Source organism: Temnothorax longispinosus, chromosome 8 (assembly GCF_030848805.1).
Source record: "Temnothorax longispinosus isolate EJ_2023e chromosome 8, Tlon_JGU_v1, whole genome shotgun sequence".
NCBI classification, from domain to species: domain Eukaryota; kingdom Metazoa; phylum Arthropoda; class Insecta; order Hymenoptera; family Formicidae; genus Temnothorax; species Temnothorax longispinosus.
The window spans coordinates 3,951,132-3,971,789 of record NC_092365.1 but is presented as its reverse complement, the minus strand read 5'-3'; the positions used below and the strand labels follow the sequence as shown (position 1 = coordinate 3,971,789).

Sequence of the window (20,658 nt, the reverse complement as noted above, 5' to 3'; positions counted from 1 at the left end):
GAGAAAATCTCATTAAAAAATCTCGATAGAAATTCTTAAGGGGCTTCCCTAGTGTGACAGGGCCTAAAAATGAATGATTTTTAAAAGGAAAACGACAGAGCCAAATAATGAACAACTTTTCCCACATATTTTACTATATTTCAAAAATGCATACAAATTTTTTCAAAATTTTGTATTTGTTATTAAAACCCGTGCCAGCCATTTTTTTGGAGCGCCGCGAAAAAACGGTAACCACGATTGCAGCCGTTGTAGTCCGTATCTACAATAGATGTAGTAAGCCTCAAGCCGTAAAAAATTGACCAATTACAGGCGAATGTGAGGAAAATAATCGACTGTGATTGGTCAATTTCTTACATATTGAGGCTTACTACAGCTTACTACAGCTATTGTAGATACGGACGTAGTTATCTAAAACAAAAAAGCGAAAGGATTCTTAATCTACTTGAGTGTGGCTATCGTCTGAAGCAGAATCATAAAAAAATATTGAAAATTAAAAAAATTATAGCTTAAAAAACGTCTGCTAAAAAAGACAAAAATAATTATAATCGCTATAATTTTTTAAATTTTCAATATTTTTTCATGATTCTGCTTTAGACGATAGCCACACTCAAGTAAATTAAGAATCCTTTTGCTTTCTTGTTTCAGATAACTACAACGGCTGCAATCGTGGTCACCATTTTTTCGCGGCGCTCCAAAAAAATGGCTGGTACTTTAATAACAGATATAAAATTTTGAAAAAATTTGTATGCACTCTTAAAATATAGTAAAATATGTGGGAAAAGTTGTTCATCAATTGGCTTTGTCGTTTTCCTTTTAAAAATCATTCATTTTAGGCCCTGTCACACTAGGGAAGCCCCTTAATAATCGCACCTAATTGTAATTAAATTTATGAGAAGCCAAATATCGCTATTCTATTACAAAACGCGTATTTAAAGTAATAGATTAAACGATAAAAATGAGCCTAAATTTTAATTTTTAAGCTTGAGAAACGCTCGATACAGCAAAAATAATATCTTATGTTATTGTGTATTTATCGATAAGTTTCAATATTTTTATATTTTGCTACATCGGAGAGATTATTACAGAACAGGTAATACATCGAGAATTAAAACACTATGAGACCAGGAAATGTCAGATTTTGACATTTTCTAATAATCCATTCAATACTTTTAAAAAAATAATGAAATATAATACTCGTATATATTAATAAAGAAAAATCTCAAAATATAATTCACTTATAATAAAACTAAATATTTCCGTTTCGTTTAACATCTTTTGTTAAATTGTCAAAATTGTCAAATTTTTTTTATTATTCAAACAGAATTTAACTCTTATGTCAATTTGTTAGTGCAAATATGTCGGACAAATGGCATACATGACCGATTGGTATAATCTACATCACAAAACTGCGCTTGGTCTCGTTTTGATTATTGCTCGATCGAATAACGTTATCAAGATGATTGCTAAAAAATTTTTTCATTTGTCTATCGCAACTTTTGGTGATGTAAGTAATGCAGATATACCGTTTCTTTGTTTCCTTACAAAAATTTTAATAAATTTCTTATACCTTATTAATTGCAAATTATAATCATCTAAATTAGATTGTTCAATTGGATTATCTATTACCTTTAAAACATTAATATATCTATAACTTTTATAGAATATAATATATATTTTTGCATTGTGTAGGAACAATCATGTTGTTGTTCCAGGAAATTAAAAACTCCATGGTATATTTAAATCTTTTGCGAACAATGACTATGTGAAACGTATTTATGTGAAACATAAGTTAAGAAATATGCAAGATATATATTTTATATAAAATAGAATATATAGAACAGAATTAATATATCTTGAAAATAAGATTTAATAAATAAAATCAATGATTTTGTCAGACTCAACATTATTGGTCATTTTCAAAGATGCACGCTGTAAAATTTTTTGTGATTTTCCTGATACTTGTTACTACAATTTCTACATTTTATAAAATACTGATTTTCATAATTCTTCGAAATTACATATTCACCCTTTTTAGCAGCATAAGAAGAACGGTCTGCATAAAATCGAATAAAAGAATACTGCATGTTACAGCTGATAATTAAAGCGTATTCGGTATCGTTTCTACAAATTCATTCGTATGGTCTTCGTGACACGCGATATTCTGTCTCATAACTGATACTATAAACTCGCGACAATACAATATTGCTTGAACACGCAACCCTTTCAGAGCAATTGCAGGTTGCTCACCAAACTTTTTAGGAAAGTTCGCGCAGGTGCTATTTTTCACATTCAACTTCGGCACAATGAACTGGCCATTCGTGATAGCGCATTGCATGCCTTTCTAAAGTAATTGTGCTGAACTATAGGTACACGTGTGGCAGGAAGCGTGGAACTGAGAAAGCGTTGACGATTGCAATTTGCAATCGAAGATTTCTCATTTCAACTTAAACATGTTACATATGAATTAAATTGACTACTTTTTCCTAAATTATTAAAACTGAATGTATATTGTGCTCTACGCGGAAAAGGAAGATATTCGTAAAATTAAACATTTGCTGACATATTTTACGTCTAAAAGTGTTGTATATCAGTGTTATAATACACATAGAAAGTATTATGTAAAATGTTTTGTCTTGCTATACTTAATTAGATATTACTTATAATATCTATATTAAAATATTAAAAATATATATAATATGTAAATATATTATTCGCAGTTTATTATAATTTTATTTTCATAATTTTCATTATAATTCATTCACATTATAATTTTCTCAGTTATAAAAATATTTTTTTAATATTACAGAATTAAAATTAAAAAAGTTAATTAATTTATTTCTGGAGAAAGCTGTCAATAAATTTGTACTTTCTAGAAGTAGAGTGCATATGGTAAAATTTATTAAGTGATGTTAATAATTTTATGACTTTATACATACATAATTTAACTTAATATCCATTGTTAAATATAAATTTGTAAGCTATCATACTCTTTTCAAGCACTTTTCACTACACTATAACACAGTCGACTGCCTAATTTTAGAACAAATTTCATTTGTGTATCGATTAAAAAAAGTTTCACCCTTTTCCTCTCGAACAAATCGATATAAACACAGGTATCATGCATGTTGTTCAACTCCCCTTACACTGAAGGGATAAGACAGATAAACAGAATGGAACTGATAGGGAACAAAATAGAGCTACCCACAAGCGGATGAGGGTCGAGGGATAAGTTCTTATTATCCGTTCAAATAAAAATACAGAAACGAATGAGTTACAACAGAGTTACAGTAACAAAAAAAAGGTAGTCGAATTGCGTGACTAGTCTGTCGCTTTCGCCGTCTATCTTGCAATGAAAATTCACCACCACTTCAATTTGCTATCGATTACCTGAGAGATGTGTGTATAAAATGAAAGTAGTCTCATAGCCAATACACCGCGCACGCGTTACTCTGTAACTGTTACCCCGCGTACGTTTCGAGAAATCTGCGCGAGTCAATCGTGTCTCTGCGCTCGAGAAGTGAACATGACGAAGCTTCCACAGAACCCGCCGATCATCTTTAACTACGTAGAGAATAAGGAGTATAGCATCAAGCCGATTCGTTGGCTGCTGAAGCCGATAAGTGTCTGGCCGATGACGGACTCGTCGATCGCGGAGAGAATTTCGTCAGTAGCGTTGCTGATAGCATGCATTTTTTTAATCGTTAGCACTTTAGTGCCTTGCGCGTTGGCCATAATCTTAGACGAGAACAAAGATATGGAAATAAAGATACGTGATTTTGGACCGCTCAGCAACTGGGTGCTGGCGAGTCTCAAGTATATCTCGCTGCTGGCGCACGTTGACGACATATATCAATGTATCAAGCACATCGAGATGGATTGGCGGGCTGTGACGAAATTCGAGGAGCAGGAGATAATGCTGAAGAATGCCAGGATCGGTCGTTTCGTCGCGATATTCTCCGCGACATTCGTGCACAGCGGCGTATTTTCGTACAGTATTTTTCGAGGAATGACGTTAAGCGAAGCCGCCGTCGGGGGCGATAACGTGTCGGTGCGTCCGCTACCTTTCGCGTTTTACGATAAGCTTCTGGACACCACGACGAGCCCGATGTACGAGATAGTGTTCATAATACAGTGTCTATCCACGTTTGTTGTGAATTCCATAGCAGTAGGCGCATGCTGTCTCACCGCCGTGTTCGTTATGCATGCCTGCGGTCAGTTAAAAATCCTTATGTCCTTGCTGGATAATCTGATCGACAAAAGAAACGAAAAGAGAGACTCCTCGCAGCAGAAGTTCGCCGTCATCGTCGAACATCATTTAAAAATACTCAGGTAATCGAAGGGATAATTTAATTTTTTTGACAATAAATTTTTTGTATGTAATGACGGATATTTTTATCTTCGTTTTAATTACATGCTAAATGTTGTGTGAATAATATCTACATTGATCTACTATTAAATAAATATGTTAAAATAAAGCCTCGAATAAAACATGTTAATAACGGTAATACATAAAAATGTACCATTATTTTGATACGTTATAAATATATCATATATTCTTAAATATATATCTATTTCTAGTTTCGTGTCTTACGTAGAGAAAATTATGAATATAGTTTGTCTCGTGGAAGTAGTAGGTTGCACGATGCAGATGTGTCTCTTGGGCTACTATTGCATACTGGTATGCGTATTGTGTGAAACTTGTGTTTGCCGCTCGTTACCTATTGCTCTAACGAATTAGAGAATCTCTTTTAGGATTGGAGCCAAGACGAAAAAGAAGGTATGGTGGCATATGCTATAATATTGATCTCAGTTACTTTCAACATCTTTATATTTTGTTACTTTGGGGAGATCCTTTCAGAACAGGTAACGGCAACGCTTGTTAGACATATGAAAAATGATTTTATACCTATCAATAAGAATACCAATCAATAAAAAACTTTACGATCTATTAATAGTTAATTTTGCGTGTGAGTTTTATCGAAACACGATATTGCCACGAGCGTATTTTTTCGATTTAATCGTAATATAACAGAGCGGCCAAGTTGGTGAAACTGCCTACATGACAAATTGGTATCTGTTACCCGGAAATACCGCTCTCGGTCTCATTCTGATCATTTTAAGATCCAGCGTCGTAGTCAAAATCACTGCTGGAAAGATGATTGAGCTTTCCCTTTCTACCTTCGGTAATGTGAGTATATACAAAAATTGTATTTTTAATTTGCAGACATGTACACTGAGAGAAAGGTTTTGTTATACTATATAAACAACCAACAATTCAGCAAAACTTTTTTTGCAACAGCAATTCAGCAAAACTTTGCTATTGTAACAAAAGGTTTTGCTATTAATGCAAAATTAATTAGTTCTCGCAGCAAAAAATGTTGGTTGTTCACATAGTAACAAAATCTTTCTCTCAGTGTAGTTTACAGAAATAGTACTTTATAATATTATATAATTATTTTATATAGCTTGTAAAAATTATTATAAAGATTAGATGATTGTTTTAATGACTAACCAAACAATCACATTTTTTATACTGACAATATAATTAAAACTATTTCAGGTAATTAAATCCGCGTTAGCATATTTAAACATACTTCGTACCCTCATTATATAAATAATATTAATATTATATATATATAGATATATATAGATATATATAGATTATAAACAGTAAATATAGTATGCAATTAAATAATTAAATAATAATGATGCTGTTGTGAGAATATTTTACCCGTCATGTTTATAAGTAAAATATAATTTCACTTTATTACTCCTTCAAATTTGCATATCTGAGAGAAATATGTGATTGATCTTCTTAATAAAATTAATTTTTTGCTTACTCGCTGAGGTAAATCGCAGACGTGATCCACAATATAACTGCGCGTTCAGAACTGTAATATTCCGTACGTAAAACTTCAGACCTAACTATTGATTACGAGCTGCTTCTACCTGTTGCCGCGGCGGCTACACGACAATGTCGACAATACATTATTAGGACCATTATATCATGTGCCGTTCAATGTTTGCGCACTCGCTGACCGTTACTATTGCGTGTGCGGCAGCGAAGAGACAGCCTCAGTAAGTTCGCTACCTTCGTCAGAAAACGATGGAGGATGGATGATCTCACGGATAGTACTAGCGTCTCCGTATCCACGTACTTGGTTGAATACAAATACAACGATCGAGTACAGTACAGAAGATCGTTTGCATGATCCTGACGGTGGTCAGATGTTTCCTGAAATGTTTTCTGCTTATCCCATGCACTCTTTGTACCATCCTAGTGGACACCGATCTCGATACTAAGATCAGAATGATAGGGTCCGGTCAGTTTTATCTTGATGACCGCGGTGAAGCAGTATATCCTCATCACCCGCAGTGAGAACATCAGCGAAAGCTTTCGGCATATCCGCACGGACTGGAGTCGCGTCGCGTTGGCTCGTGAGAAAGACCGAGAAATAATGGTGGACAATGCCAAGTTCGGCCGCTGGCTCTCCTCTATCAGCGCGATGTTCATGTACTCCGCCGGCATATTCTTCACCACGGTGATGCCGATCTGCGCGAGAAGAACGGAGATTATCGACAACGAAACGGTGAGAATATTCTCCTTCTTGATCTACCGTGGCCTCTTCGATCCACGAACCACGCCGGCATTCGAAATAGCGCAGTTCACGCAAGCTCTAGCTGGTTACGTCATTTACACGATCACCATCAGCGTGTGCAGTGTGGCAGCGGTATTCGTCATGCACGCCTGCGGTCAGTTTCAGATACTCATGCTAAAGATGGATGATCTCGCGGATGGAAAAGAAAAGAAGAGCGCGAGCAGCACGCACGAGGGAAAACTCGGCGACATTGTAAAACATCACATCAGGATACTTAGGTAACGTACGCGTTGATTTCCATATTAATCAGCTTGTAATAGCAGCTTATATGCAAAGATTATACCCACAAAAAATATATCATTTGCAATTTGCGAAAATCTTTCTTACACAATATCAGAATCCTAAACTAACTTTATAATAAACGATATAAGTCTTGTGTGCACAAATTTTTATAATTAAAGACAGACTTTGTAAGCCAGCAATCCTGACAATTACTATATCATAAATGTGTTCCAAGAGATTAATATATTATTATGTCACACGTGCATGGAAAGTGGCCCATTACGCACGCGACGCGTGCGTGATAGACCACTTTCCACGCACTTGCAACATAAAATAGGGTGTGTAACACGTGTGTTAAGTTTAAAATTGGACGTGCAGGTGATCGCACTCGCTTCCGGCTCGTGCGTCCACTCCGCACGTCCAATTTCCATCTTACAGCACTTGTTACACAAATAACTATTATATAAATCTGTAATATAGAAAAGATTTCAATTTCCATTTTAATTTTAATCGCATAACTTGCTGTTTTATCACTCGTACCGAGGAGCTTTTAAACGACATTTGCCTCGTGGATTTAGTTGGCTGTACGCTCAACATATGCTTTCTGGGATTCAATATATGCCGGTACAAAAAATATTTTGCAAACGATATGTTAAATACGCTACAACATAATACAATTACCTTTCATGACGTTAGCCTTCTAGGAATGGGAACATCGTGAAACATTAGGAACGATGACGTTCAGTTCGTTGCTCATATCCTTCACGTTCAATATATTTATCCTTTGCTATATCGGCGAAATTCTTGCCGAACAGGTACCTAAACTGTAATTGCAACTTTTACATACTTATTGCAAATATGATTTAATATTTGAGATAAAATGTTAACGTAACAATAAGAAAGATTAATATAAATTTTATTTTTTCAACTTTACAGTTAATTTTTTCAAGCTCGTTATTTCTGAAGAAGTTCGTTATTTTTCTGTTAAATTCGTTAAACTTGATTTTATCCAAAAACATAAAACTTTTTCATTAAAGCTTCATAATATAAATAGATAGACTGGTATCGTATACCGAATAAGGGTGCGCTCGGTTTGACATTAATAATGGCCATGTCTAATGCTACGATCAAACTTACAGCCGGAAAATTTATGGATTTATCTTTGGCCAGTTTTTGCAGCGTGAGTAAAAATATAGATAGAATTATTTTCATTTATAGAATTATTTTCAATGTCGTTATTCATAAGAAATAGATGTGCAAGGGAAAAATTTCAGATCGTGAAAGCGGCCGTGGCTTACTTGAATTTACTTCGTACCTTTTACGTTTAATACGGTGATATCATCGTTACGGGATGTATTATAGTAACATTAACGTTAAAATATATTTAATAAAAATTAGATATCATTTATATTCGCGCGCGTTAATAAATCGTGTCACATAAATTATCATTTACGTAAATGTAAGCTTGAAATAGAATAAAATTTATTACAGTAGGTATTAAAACTGCAAATTAACTAATTATATCTTAATAAAATCTAAAGCTATGTTATATATACGCAAACTTGCGCGCAAAGTGCATACAGCTATATATCCTTACGCATTTACTCTACTCTACTGACTGTAATTCTGACTTCTTTCCAACGTTGCGTTACGCACTATGGAAATGACGGGGATTGCGTATATCCGTCAGCAACTATGTTAGAACTCGTAAACTTTATATCGTTACGCACTTTCATGCGTAATCATCAGTCATGCAATGACTGCAGGGAAAGGGAGACAGTCCCTCGTGCACGCACGTCTTCCCCTTGCCTTGTTACATATGACAGGCATACGGGACGCACCTGCACGCGATCTCGGAATCGTTATTTCCCCGCGCTTGCGTCGCCACGCAGACATCGAGACGCTGCCGTATGCGTATTTCAGTCAGCGTTGCAGCCTGCGGACGACAGCATGCGCGATCGATCCCAACTTCCAAGCAAGATACACAATGTGGAATATGAACACGACATACGCTACGCCGTGCAACTGTGTCGGTGGATCCTGAATCCAATCGGTATCTGGCACCTGATTTACGGTCGTTCGTCGCAAAGCGAGAAGCTTCTTTCATTAATGCTGATCCTCGCGTGCTTCTTCAGTCTGTGCTTCGTGCTTGTACCCGCCATTCCGTACATTGTGTTCCGCGAGAATGACATCGACATCAAAGTCAAGCTCTTCGGACCGGTCGGCTTTTGTCTAACTTCCGCGATCAAGTATTGCTTCCTCAGAGCGCGCGTCTTGGCGATCGGAAGATGCGTCGAACATGTCGAGAGTGATTGGCAGATCGTGCGACATCAGGACCACCGTAAAATGATGTTGAGAAACGCGCTGATAGGCCGCAGACTAACGACGCTGTGCGTAATTTTTCTTTACACCGGCGGCATGTCCTATCATACGATCATGCCATTGTCCAGTGCCATTGCCAACACGAAGACGAACGGTAGCTTCACGAGCAGACCATTAGTTTATCCGGGATATGATATATATTTCGACCCTCAGGCAAGTCCCGCTTATGAGATCGTCTTTTTCATGCACTGTCTGTCCGCTATGATACAGTATAGCGCTACGACGGCAGCGTGTAGTCTGGCTGCGACCTTTGCGACGCACGCATGCGGTCAAGTGCAGATATTGATGACACTTTTGGACGATCTAGTCGATGGAAAGAGGATTAAAGGCACGGTGGAGAAACGTCTGAGCTTGATAGCGAAGCATCACGTGCGTGTGCTGAGGTGAGACGAAAACGGGGAAAGTGCCGGGTTAGTTTGCACGAACGCGTTTCTATTAGACATTTGGGGTAGATACATGGCGCGTTTCTAGATTTACGGCCGATGTGGAGGAAATATTACGTGAAATATGCTTACTGGAATTGGTGGCCGCAACCTTGATTATATGTTTGCTCGAATACTATTGCCTAATGGTAAGGAGATTACAATAGCGGACATCACATCTTTCTGAATATTATTAAGTTCTGTCGTGCTCTTCGTAGTATAGCTGATGTTTCTTTAATATTATAATAATTGTAACAAAACAGAAAGAATCGTCTTCTTTCACTGATAAATTGTAAGGTAAATATACCAATGTCTGGACGTACGTACCTATTTCTGGACATTTTTATCATTTTAGTCCTTAAATAAGTTATAACGCGAATTAAAATAAAAAAATCAAAGATAAAAATATTTGTCTTATATTATATTTTTATCTTTCATTTTAATTCGTGTTACACTCATTTAAAAACTAAAATAGTAAAGGTGTCTGGACATAGATCTTAAGTGTCCCGGCATTGGTACATTTACCTTTAACATCTAGGCTGCATTCCCTATGGACGCTTTCGCTGAAAGCGTATTCTATTTTTATTGCACATTATATGTTAAAGAAAGATAGAATGACGCTTTCAGTACGAAAGCGTCCAAAGGGAAACGCAGTCCTAGTTATACGTTCATACGTTTGTCTTCTCAGGAATGGGAGAATAGCGACGCCGTGGCCATTTTCACGTATTTTATTTTATTGATATCTTTAACGTTCAACATTCTGATATTTTGTTATATCGGCCAACTCCTCGTGGAAGAGGTATTTTTTTATTGTATTGCTGATAATAAAAATTTTTTTATAGACGTATCTTCAGTCATTAAATTCTATAAAAGTCCGTAGTGTATCAATCCTATTTTGAATAAATTGTAATAAACATGATACAATTGTAATATTCAATTATTTCTATTTTTATTAGTTTAGCAAAATCGGTTCGGCTGCGTATGAGGTTAATTGGTATGATTTATCCGGCCATCAGGCTGTTGATCTTGTTATGATTATCACAATGTCCCATTACCCACCTAAACTTACGGCTGGCAAGTTCTGCGATTTATCCCTTAATACTTTCAGCACCGTGAGTCTCAAAAATAACTATCGTTATTGCTTGTGTAAACTGTATACCTACATAACCCATTTATATATTTATTTCTTTATATTTATTTTATATTAATTTACTTGTTATTGTTACCTACTAACTTATTATTAATTTCATGTTTCTAAAGTTTACATTGTTTTTAGGTACTTAAAACATCCGTAGTGTATTTAAATTTACTTCGGACAGTTACGCAATGAAATTTATACATTCCTTATTATTGTTCCTAGCAGCAAGTTTGTTATAGATACGGATATATTTTTTGCCAACAAATATTGTATAGAAATCGATAATAAATTAACATATATCACATTCATTATCTCATTCACTCAGTCTTAAAACAGGTAAAATATTAATAAGCAAAATTAAATCATAATAACTTATTATTATGATTTAATTGATCCTGAGGCCAAAAATGTATCGTGTTTAAAAATTAAAATTTAAAATTAAAATTTAATTAAATTTACTATATCAGGAAAAATTAGAAAAGCAACTGTATTGTAAAACAATATATAAAATCCATAATGTCCCATGGATGTCCCATAATATGTGATGCTTTAACAATATGAAGTCATCAACAATACGTTATTTGAAAGATATTAAAGCTACGCACTGTGTATAGAACTATATATTAGAACTTGTCATAAACTTTCAACCCCTTTGCGCTTGCACATCATTGAACGAGCAATGACCGGGGGAAAAAGTCAATCCGTTCTCATACGCATGACTGCGAGCACCTCATATGCATCATACATGACAGACATGAAACGCACATGCACGCGATACTGCAGGAATCATTATTTCCCCGCGCTTGCGTCGCGGAAACGGAAGGTCGCGCAACGTCCGCGTGTTTCAGTCGTCGTTACACATCGCGGGCGACAGCATGCACGATCGATCATCCCGACTTACAGGAAAGATGCTCGAGATGTACAATGTACACCATGAGCACGACATACGCTACACCATGCAGCTGTGCCGCTGGGTTCTGAAGCCGATCGGCATGTGGCACCCGATCTACGGCCATCATCCGTCGCGGAACGAGAAGCTCGTCTCGATAGCGTTGATCGTCACGTGCTTCTCCGCTCTGTGTTTCGTCCTGATACCCGCCGGACTGTACACTCTGTTTCGCGAAAAGAATATCAACATCAAAGTCAAGCTCTTCGGTCCGATTGGCTTCTGCCTGACTAGCACGATCAAGTATTGTTACCTCGGTGCGCGCGCTGCCGCATTCGGAAGATGCATTCAACACGTCGAGGACGACTGGCGAGTCATGCAATATCAAGATCATCGCGGAATAATGCTGAAGAACGCGCTGATGGGACGCAGGATTACCACGCTGTGCGCGCTTTTCCTGTACATCGGCGGACTGTCCTACCACACAATCATGCCGTTATCTTCCAGACGGAAGATCAACGAAAATTACACGATCAGATTACACACTTATCCCGGTTACGATCTGTTTTTCGATCCCCAAGCCAGCCCCGCTTACGAGATCGTGTTCTGCGTTCACTGCCTGTTCGCGCTGGTCACGTATAACATCACGACGGCAGCGTGTAGCTTGGCGGCGATTTTTGTGACGCACGCGTGCGGACAAGTACAAATACTAATGACGTTGTTGGACGACTTGATCGAAGGAAAATGGAGCAAGGGCACCACCGTGAAGGACCGGCTAAGCATGATAGCGAAGCATCATGTGCGAGTACTGAAGTAAGTAGAAAGTGTGATGAGAGTGTCCAAGTAGATACACACGACGCGTAATTTTCTAGATTTTCGGATAGATACGTGACACGCTTCTAGATTTTCGACCAACGTGGAGGAAGTGCTACGCGAAATATGTTTAATGGAAATAGTGGCATCCACTTTAATCATATGTTTGCTCGAGCATTATTGCCTAACGGTAAAGAGAAAGATACTATAATATAACGTCACGATAATTGTGATGGCCTTTTCTAAAATCAGTGTATACAGATTTAGTTTGCCAGGTTCTGGTTTTGTCGAACTTTACAATAGTACATTTTACCTTCCATTTTACCTAATCTTCCTAGGAGTGGGAAAACAGTGACGCCGTGGCAATCTTGACATATTTCATCTTGTTGATATCCTTTACGTTCAACATTCTAATATTTTGTTATATCGGTGAACTCCTCGTGGAACAGGTAATTTTCATAATGTTTTTAGGATATAAGAAAGTTTTTCACGGGCTTAGTTTTAACTATATCACGTTAATTAGTTTAATTCTGCAATACAAAAATTTATAACAGAAAAGAGAGAAAATATAATTATTAATATCTTTTTGTTAAAGTATTTTTGTTTAAAATGTACTTTATTTAAGCTGTGTTCCCATATTCACTGCCAGTACTAAAAATATGTAGTTTACGTCACGCATACTATAAATTTTCAGTACTGACAGTAAATAGGGAAACATAGTCTTTAATTATTAAGATCTTGTGCAAAATCTCTCAGCGGCATTAGTTGTCCACGCATGATTAAATACAAACATGGTACGGCCTTAAAATCTATAATCTATGTACAGTGAATTTTAAAGTAGGTAATAGTTTTGTATAATGTTGCATTACAAATAATATGAATACATTTATACTAATGTTTTACTTTCATCAGTATAGCAAAATTGGTTCCGCTGTCTACGAAATCAATTGGTACAGTTTATCTGGGAATAAAGCTCTTAGTCTCGTGCTAATCATCGCGATGTCTCATTATCCGCCTAAACTCACAGCTGGCAAAATTTTCGATTTATCCATTAATACATTCGGTGCAGTGAGTTTCTCACACAATTATTGTTGTTACTCAAGTAATTTGCTGAACTTGATTAATAACGTGTCTTTGTATATTTTTTCTTTCTTTAGTTTTTGTAATTCTCAGACTATTATCGCTTTCAGGTACTCAAAACATCGGTAGTGTATTTAAATTTACTTCGTACGGTTACGGAATAGAATTTACGTTACATGTAGATAGCCCTTATTACTTAAAATTTGACAGATAGATATATTTTTATTATAATAGATATATTGTATAGAAAAAAAAAATATATATATATATATTAATAAAATAACTATATATTGTCGATCAAAATATCTTTCATATATACTATGTGTACATATAGCATTCTGCTGATCGCGTATTTATGCATGCTCAAATAGCTGCAGCAAGAAAATCCGGAATAGAGCAACAAATTAGCAACAAAAGAATATTAAATTTCTATACATGTTTTATTCGATTGTGCTAAAGTGGCTATGTCAGCTTGATAAACGTTGCTCAAATATATTTCATAGAAAAAGAACAGATGTTACTATAATATTAATTTCAATTTTTACTTACTAAATCATATTTTACAAATTAATCAAAAAATATTTCCAAATTTAAGGCAGTGTAGTCACTTTTATGTAATAATATTGTAGGCTGATAACATGTAACTGAAGCTATACATCTCTCTTCAGCATAAAATCGATTTTTCAAGTCTGTGGTATCCTCTCCTCCCTTTATACTTTTCTCCTTCTTTTGTTCTCCCTAATATATCACTGAAAGTACTGATTGTGGTCATGAGCAAATTTTCTACAGTTTTACAATCGACGGTATTAGTCAGTCGTTCGCGCACCTTCGACATCCTTCGCAAATATTATACAAAATTGGATATACAGTGCAGCAAAGTTGGGCATATTTCGTTTAAAATTGAATGGTATAATTTACCGGGAAAAGTCGCTCTTAACCTGATGTTGATAATCAATATGTCTCGACATTCGGTGCAAATTACCGCTGAAAGATTGATATGAGTTTCTCTTTCGCTAATTTTGGAAATGTAAGTATAATTCAAAATGTAAGTCTTATTTCAAAATAGAAATACATTAAATGTAAAAGAATGAAAATGATTAAATTTAAACAAAGTTTGTAGCAAGTAGAATTTAGTACGATAATAGTTCATGCACTGCACTTTGTAGGTTCTGAAAACATCGGTCGCATATTTAAACTTGCTCCAAACTGCCGTTTGACAGAACGTAAAATAACATGCAATCATTCAGATTCTCTCTGGCGCAAAAAGCATTATTGAATATTTTTTAAGATAAAAATGTATGCATGTTAAATAAACTATTTAATGCACAAATTACATCTATAAAAAATTCATGTTAGTTTTAAAATTAAGAAATAAGACTGATTAAATAAGACGTTTTACCTGCATGTTTGTAAAAGATGAGAACAGATAATATACATATTTATGAATACACTTTCTAACAAAACAATATTTCTAAAAGTATACCTGTTATTAAGACACGATATTCAACTTTTCTGCCTCCATAAATCACTCCATTTTAAATCATATCATATTATTTAATTTAAAAAGAAAGCTTAATCGCTCAGTGAAAAAAATACACAGAAATAGCACAAGCAGTTTTACATGTTGCAGAAAAACCCTTTGTGTAGGTATAGTAATACAATCCTCTCCTCTGTGACATCAATGTTCCCCTCGATAAAATTGTTTTTTCGTGCGCGTGCATGCTATCTTTTTTCTTTCCCATCCAAACTTTGTCGAAAGCATCTGCGATTGTCATGCGCAATTTTTTACTATCACGCTATCGACAAAGTCTTTGTCGATAGCGTGATGGTAAACCAGTCGTTCTCGTACCAGTCGTTCGCGTACCCTCGAAACGGTAGTATGGCCAAGCTTAATCTCTTGGTTGAATGTGAATTGCAAGAGGGAACGAGTGCTCGGAATTTGGCCACTGGTATATATTCAGACACCCCTCGACGATCGAGAAGATTTTGGCGACGATATCATTCGTGTTATACTAATCTGGGCTCAATTTCTTTCTGATTAGTTCTCGAAACATACTACAAGTGATAGAATCAAATTGTTAGCTCCGCTAAACAATAAACTATGTCTATGACAATACTAAAATATTTTTTCCTAGTGATTCATCATAAGAGCATTCGGCAATGTATTCGCGTGCTAAGTGTCGATTGGCGTGTGGTCCAGCAAGAGGATCATCGAAAAATCGTGATTAAGAATACGGCCAAAAGCCATGTGTTATCCATGTGTTATCAAATTTTGTGTAATACTCATGTGTATATATATATATTAATGCGGAGGCTTGACTTGGCATACTGTGATGTCGTTTCTGTCGCACACCGCAATCGATGAACAGAATATCACTGTTAGACCAATATCTTATCCCGGCTTCGATACCATTTTTTACTTCCATTTTATCCCGACTTATGTGTTGATTTTTTGTGCGCAATGGTTATCTGCTACCGTTTTATCCAACGTCGCGGTGGCGGCGATGTGTTGCTTGGCAGTTATGTTCGTAGCTCACGCTTGCGGTCAAATTGAAGTCGTGATGGCATAGAGAGCCTTGTAAAAAGTGCACAAAGCAGTCGCATGTATTCCAAGCTACGTGTGGCAGTTATCATATATCATGAAACACCACGTGCAGTCATTGAGGTGAGTGTTGCATCATTGCAGAAAAAATTGTCTGTATTCTATAATTGTCTAAATAGAAATTTTATATGAATAAGCAAATAAATAAGATATATATGCAAAAGATATATACAAAAGAAGAAAAGTGGATAATTTTTTAATTTTTATAAATATATAAAGATTTACTTTATAAATAGAAATTAATATAAATTTAGCTTCTATTAACTGTTTTCAATGTTACCTCGTTTCGCTTCTTTTGTAAAAAAAAAAAGTTTAAACACATTTTTGTATCATATGTTCACTGTTAAATACGGATTATTAACATTTCATACGTTCTGTTATATGCAATTCTTATTTGTTTAAAAAAGAAAATTTTGTAATGTAAACACATGCGTTTTTAATTTAATGAGAAAATATTTAATATTTTGTTATCGTCACAGGAATGGAATAACAACGATATAGCATAGCTCTTTTGTCATATTTCTTTCTATGGTTATCGAATATCTTCAACGTTTTCACGCTTTGCTACATCAATAAACATTTAACAAATCAAATGTTTATACTTAAATTCTTAACAATAAAATAAATTAAATTAAATGTCGAAACATTTGCCTGGTGCTACTCCATTTACATTTACTTATATCGTTTTTCTAAATACACACACTTCAATTTCAAAACTGTCATCAAAGATAAACATGATAAAAAACAATATGATTTTTAATATACACACTTATATCTCCAATGCACTTATATTTTATATTAGCAATAAATCTTCATTTTGCATTTTATTTAAATCTCGCATTTTCAAAAAAATAAATAAATAAACTACGACAGGAGTTTATCTTGAAATCATCACTTTTTCGCAAATTATTTGGTCTGTTTCTTTTAGCTGCACTGACTGAACTGGTGCACACAAAATATACTTGTCTCACTCTAACTTATTGCACCAGCCTAGTTCAACCAGTACAGCTAAAAGAAACAGACAGAATGTGTTTTTACGGCAATGCTAGAGTTCCGAACAAAAACGCTTCACACAATGTCAGACGGTGGACTGTGCGCAGACAGAAAAATGTCTGCAATTTGAGCGCAAGCGTATATTCGACGACCTTGCAATCAATACCGCGCGTCTACCCGGTCTACGGTAGACCGTCTACCTCGTGCAGTCTTTAACAGCCGCCGTGACCACGAACATGTCAAGTGCACGAAACGACCAAGATCTCAGCTATCAGCAAGACATTCGATATGTCTTTAAGCTGAATAACTGGATTCTGGGTTCAATCGGCATCTGGCCAATCTCGGTTCGGGGTATCGGACGGCACGTGTCCAAAATCGCAATCGCGCTCGGTAATCTCGCGTTAAGTTTCGCGATGGTCCCTTGCGCCTTACACATCGTGTACGACGAGAAGGACATCATCATGAGACTGAAGCTGTGCGGTCTGCTGGCCTTCTGCCTCACCGCGATGACGAAGTATTGTATTCTCGCGATACGTCGCCCTAAGATACTGCGCTGTATCGAATGCGTAAAGAATGATTGGTGGCAGGTCGGTGTTGTCAATAATTAATTATATAATGTATTATGCTAATTAATTTGCAGAATTCACCACGAAGTACTGAGAATGGATTAAATTTGTGATCTCGTATAAATTAGTGTGACGTCGGGAGATTTTAAAATAAATTACTTTTAATCTTTTAAAACTATAATTTTTACCGTCGTTTAAAAAGTGTATCTTGCAAAATTATAACGTAATGTTTAGACCAATATTCAGCACAGTGTGGATTAATTGAATTTTTCTTTTCTATAACTTCAATTTATAAAGGAAAAAGAGCAATAGTTAGATAATTAACACTGCGCGGACACCGTGTTTTTGAAGCACTCACCCGGGCACCCTGAGACTTTTAAGTCCAAAGGGTTTTTGAAAGCGTTTCTGTGTACAAAAAAATCTATAAAAATTTATGTATCATCTTTAAGATTTCAAAAAGTGATTTCTATATTTACATATGCCGGAACTGTTGCACTTTTTTTCCCCCATTCTCGTGGAAATCATAAATAAAAAATCGACTGTGCCTTAAAAGGCCCACGGTGTCCGTGCAGTGTTAAATTGATAAACGGTGATCTTTTATTTATTTATCGGAAAATAAAAATTACTGTCAATACTGTGACAGGTGACGTTCAAATCCGATCGGGAACTAATGCTGAAATACGCTACCATCGGGCGCAATCTAACGATAATTGGCGCATCTTTTATGTACACCGCCGGCATCATTTATTACATGATTCTGATTCCGTTTTTTTCCGAGAACAAAATCAACAATCACACCGTCAGACCACTTGTATATCCGACTTACAGTGAATTTCGCCAATCTCAGATTAGCCCAATATACGAAATTGTATATGTGGCTCACTGCATGTGCGGATACACCATATACTCGATAACAGCCGGTGCGTGCGGATTGGCCGCTCTGTTCGCAACTCATGCGTGTGGCCAGATCCAAGTGATCGTATCGCGATTGGAAGATCTCTTAAACGGCAAAAGCCCGAACATTCATCAACGAATCGCTGTCATCGTAAAGGATCATGTCCGCGTAGTAAGGTAATACCTCAGAGCAGCAGCTCATTAAAAAATCATGACCATTCAATGATATAAAAAAATGTTAAACTGTAGTTAAAATTTGTTAATAATTTGCAGTCTAAATTGTAACTGATAAAAAGATTTTGAAAATATCTAATAACAAATTATTTTTCGTACATAACACTGTCTCTCGTATAACACTGCTTATAATTCGATTAATATTAATTAATTTAGTTCAGAAATAATGTTACGTATTTATTTCATCACGCCCAATTTGATAACAAAAGAATTAATTGCAAAATGCTGCATAATTTTGTTCATATAATTCTGTTTCTATACTTTCATCTCGTTATATGTATAAAGAATGTGATAGAGAATGCAACAGGTGGTCTCAACGAATATGCAATATACATTTCAGTAAAACGGTGCTATTACATGTCAAACAATGGCTATAAGCATGCGTTATTGTAGATATACTGATAAGTGTACGCTATAGATATAATATGCTGCGTACTTATACTACACAACAGCAAATACGCAGTTATGGTTAGAGTAAAAATGTACGGGACAATGCATAAAGTTTTCTCATACAAGTCAGGGTGATTTATTGCAGGTTTTCAGCCGTGGTGGAGGAAATTTTACAAGAAGTATGTTTAGTGGAGTTCACTAGTTCTGTATGCACGATATGTCTACTCGAATATTACTGTATAGTGGTGCGCTAATATATACCGTATACTTAAAAAAAAAAGAAAAAAAAACATAACCAGTAGCGCGAAAAACCCTAAAATTATATTTGCTACTTAAAATTTAATAGGATTGGCAAGAGGACAATAAGCTTAGCTTAGCAACATATTTTTTACTCTTTATTTCATTCTGCTTCAATATATACATATTATGTTATATTGGCGAGCTTCTCATGGAAAAGGTATAATTATGTTTTCAGACAATTTTAAAGTTCGATAACTGTAAAAATAATAATTGAATAATCGTTCACAACCGATGTTGCAGAGCAGTCAAATTGGATCAATGTGCTACATGATCAATTGGTATCAATTATCGCCAAGATCAGTACGCAATCTTATATTGATAATCGCGATGTCCAGTCATCCAATAAAACTTAGTGCCGGTAGAATGGTAGACTTATCATTAACAACTTTTGGAAATGTGAGGAAAACATTTATTAATTTTATTCCCTATTCTCCCTCCCCCCTCCGTTCTCTATCTTACCATCTTCTATTCTACCTTTTATTTATCTATTTTAAAGTAAAATTATTCTATTAAAAAAACCAATCTCCAGAATTATTTAATAATCTTGTATGATTTTCGCAATAAATTTTATTACAAAAATTGTAAGAAGCTAAGTTACGACTAAAGAAATATTATCATATTTTAATATAATTTTTTTAGGTATTGAAAACTAGCGTGGCGTATCTGAGCTTCCTACGGACATTAGTCATGTAAATTAATATACATAATAATAATATCTAGAATAATATCATGTCAGATATAGATATACCTATAGTCGCATTTTTTCCCTGTTAATTACGCTGAGCTGTTCATACACAAACAATTCGTAATTTCCCTTTTTATTTTTTTTGAACACTTGCTAACAATTAATTTACCATTGACAATTAAATAAAGCAGAAAATATTAAACTATGAACAATTTTCTAAATTTTACCCAACCTGTTTGATTTCTTAAATAACCGATTAATATCTTTTTTTATCAATGCAGATTAACTTTAATCTCGGTTCACAATTTACTTTTCATCTTTTTCTAGTTCTAAGAATTAGAAAAAGATAAAGAGTAAGTTAAACCGAGATTAAAGTCAATCTACATTGGTAG

General features: G+C 35.2%; 3 protein-coding genes and 3 pseudogenes across 7 annotated transcripts; all 6 read left to right on the top strand.

The window, feature by feature from the left end:
- The first annotated feature begins 2,873 nt into the window (after window positions 1-2,873).
- Window positions 2,874-5,710, top strand: LOC139817229 (odorant receptor 10-like). Of its 3 annotated transcripts, XM_071785150.1 has the most exons (5): window positions 2,879-4,329; window positions 4,579-4,678; window positions 4,753-4,863; window positions 5,033-5,188; window positions 5,561-5,710. In XM_071785150.1, exons 1-5 carry the CDS (start codon window positions 3,524-3,526, stop codon window positions 5,612-5,614), a joined length of 1,227 nt encoding a protein of 408 aa, XP_071641251.1. In that variant the 5' UTR covers window positions 2,879-3,523; the 3' UTR covers window positions 5,615-5,710. The 3 variants fall into 3 exon arrangements, with proteins under 3 accessions (XP_071641250.1, XP_071641252.1, XP_071641251.1); XM_071785149.1 differs by lacking the exon at window positions 5,561-5,710 and having other exon boundaries at window positions 2,874-4,329; window positions 5,033-5,510; XM_071785151.1 differs by lacking the exon at window positions 5,561-5,710 and having other exon boundaries at window positions 2,877-4,329; window positions 4,956-5,169.
- On the top strand, window positions 5,709-8,209 carry LOC139817784 (odorant receptor 4-like; annotated as a pseudogene).
- Window positions 8,210-8,562: 353 nt separating this feature from the next.
- Window positions 8,563-11,170, top strand: LOC139817211 (odorant receptor 10-like). Its single transcript, XM_071785112.1, has 5 exons — window positions 8,563-9,646; window positions 9,735-9,834; window positions 10,374-10,484; window positions 10,642-10,797; window positions 10,962-11,170. The coding sequence occupies exons 1-5, from the start codon at window positions 8,577-8,579 to the stop codon at window positions 11,013-11,015; spliced, it is 1,491 nt and encodes a 496-aa protein (XP_071641213.1). The 5' UTR covers window positions 8,563-8,576; the 3' UTR covers window positions 11,016-11,170.
- A 175-nt stretch (window positions 11,171-11,345) lies between these two features.
- Window positions 11,346-14,852, top strand: LOC139817213 (odorant receptor 4-like; annotated as a pseudogene).
- A 237-nt stretch (window positions 14,853-15,089) lies between these two features.
- On the top strand, window positions 15,090-16,174 carry LOC139817266 (uncharacterized; annotated as a pseudogene).
- Window positions 16,175-17,064: 890 nt separating this feature from the next.
- LOC139817224 (odorant receptor 4-like) lies at window positions 17,065-20,358 on the top strand. 3 transcript variants are annotated; one of them, XM_071785138.1, is made up of 6 exons: window positions 17,078-17,784; window positions 18,407-18,834; window positions 19,427-19,526; window positions 19,628-19,738; window positions 19,822-19,977; window positions 20,221-20,358. In XM_071785138.1, the coding sequence occupies exons 1-6, from the start codon at window positions 17,434-17,436 to the stop codon at window positions 20,272-20,274; spliced, it is 1,200 nt and encodes a 399-aa protein (XP_071641239.1). In that variant the 5' UTR covers window positions 17,078-17,433; the 3' UTR covers window positions 20,275-20,358. The 3 variants fall into 3 exon arrangements, with proteins under 3 accessions (XP_071641240.1, XP_071641238.1, XP_071641239.1); XM_071785139.1 differs by lacking the exon at window positions 20,221-20,358 and having other exon boundaries at window positions 17,065-17,784; window positions 18,611-18,834; window positions 19,822-20,106; XM_071785137.1 differs by lacking the exon at window positions 20,221-20,358 and having other exon boundaries at window positions 17,071-17,784; window positions 19,822-20,106.
- Window positions 20,359-20,658: the final 300 nt, after the last annotated feature.

Bases quoted from the DNA above. Each gene is read 5' to 3' on its own strand.
- LOC139817224 (XM_071785137.1), top strand. From the start codon at position 17,434: ATGTCAAGTGCACGAAACGACCAAGATCTCAGCTATCAGCAAGACATT. The intron at 19,527-19,627 runs GTGCGCTAATAT...AAAATTTAATAG, and splicing joins TCGAATATTACTGTATAGTG to GATTGGCAAGAGGACAATAA. The intron at 19,739-19,821 runs GTATAATTATGT...CCGATGTTGCAG, and splicing joins GCGAGCTTCTCATGGAAAAG to AGCAGTCAAATTGGATCAAT.
- LOC139817229 (XM_071785149.1), top strand. From the start codon at position 3,524: ATGACGAAGCTTCCACAGAACCCGCCGATCATCTTTAACTACGTAGAG. The intron at 4,330-4,578 runs GTAATCGAAGGG...ATCTATTTCTAG, and splicing joins CATCATTTAAAAATACTCAG to TTTCGTGTCTTACGTAGAGA. The intron at 4,679-4,752 runs GTATGCGTATTG...AATCTCTTTTAG, and splicing joins TGGGCTACTATTGCATACTG to GATTGGAGCCAAGACGAAAA.
- LOC139817211 (XM_071785112.1), top strand. From the start codon at position 8,577: ATGTTAGAACTCGTAAACTTTATATCGTTACGCACTTTCATGCGTAAT. The intron at 9,835-10,373 runs GTAAGGAGATTA...TTGTCTTCTCAG, and splicing joins TCGAATACTATTGCCTAATG to GAATGGGAGAATAGCGACGC. The intron at 10,798-10,961 runs GTGAGTCTCAAA...CATTGTTTTTAG, and splicing joins CCCTTAATACTTTCAGCACC to GTACTTAAAACATCCGTAGT.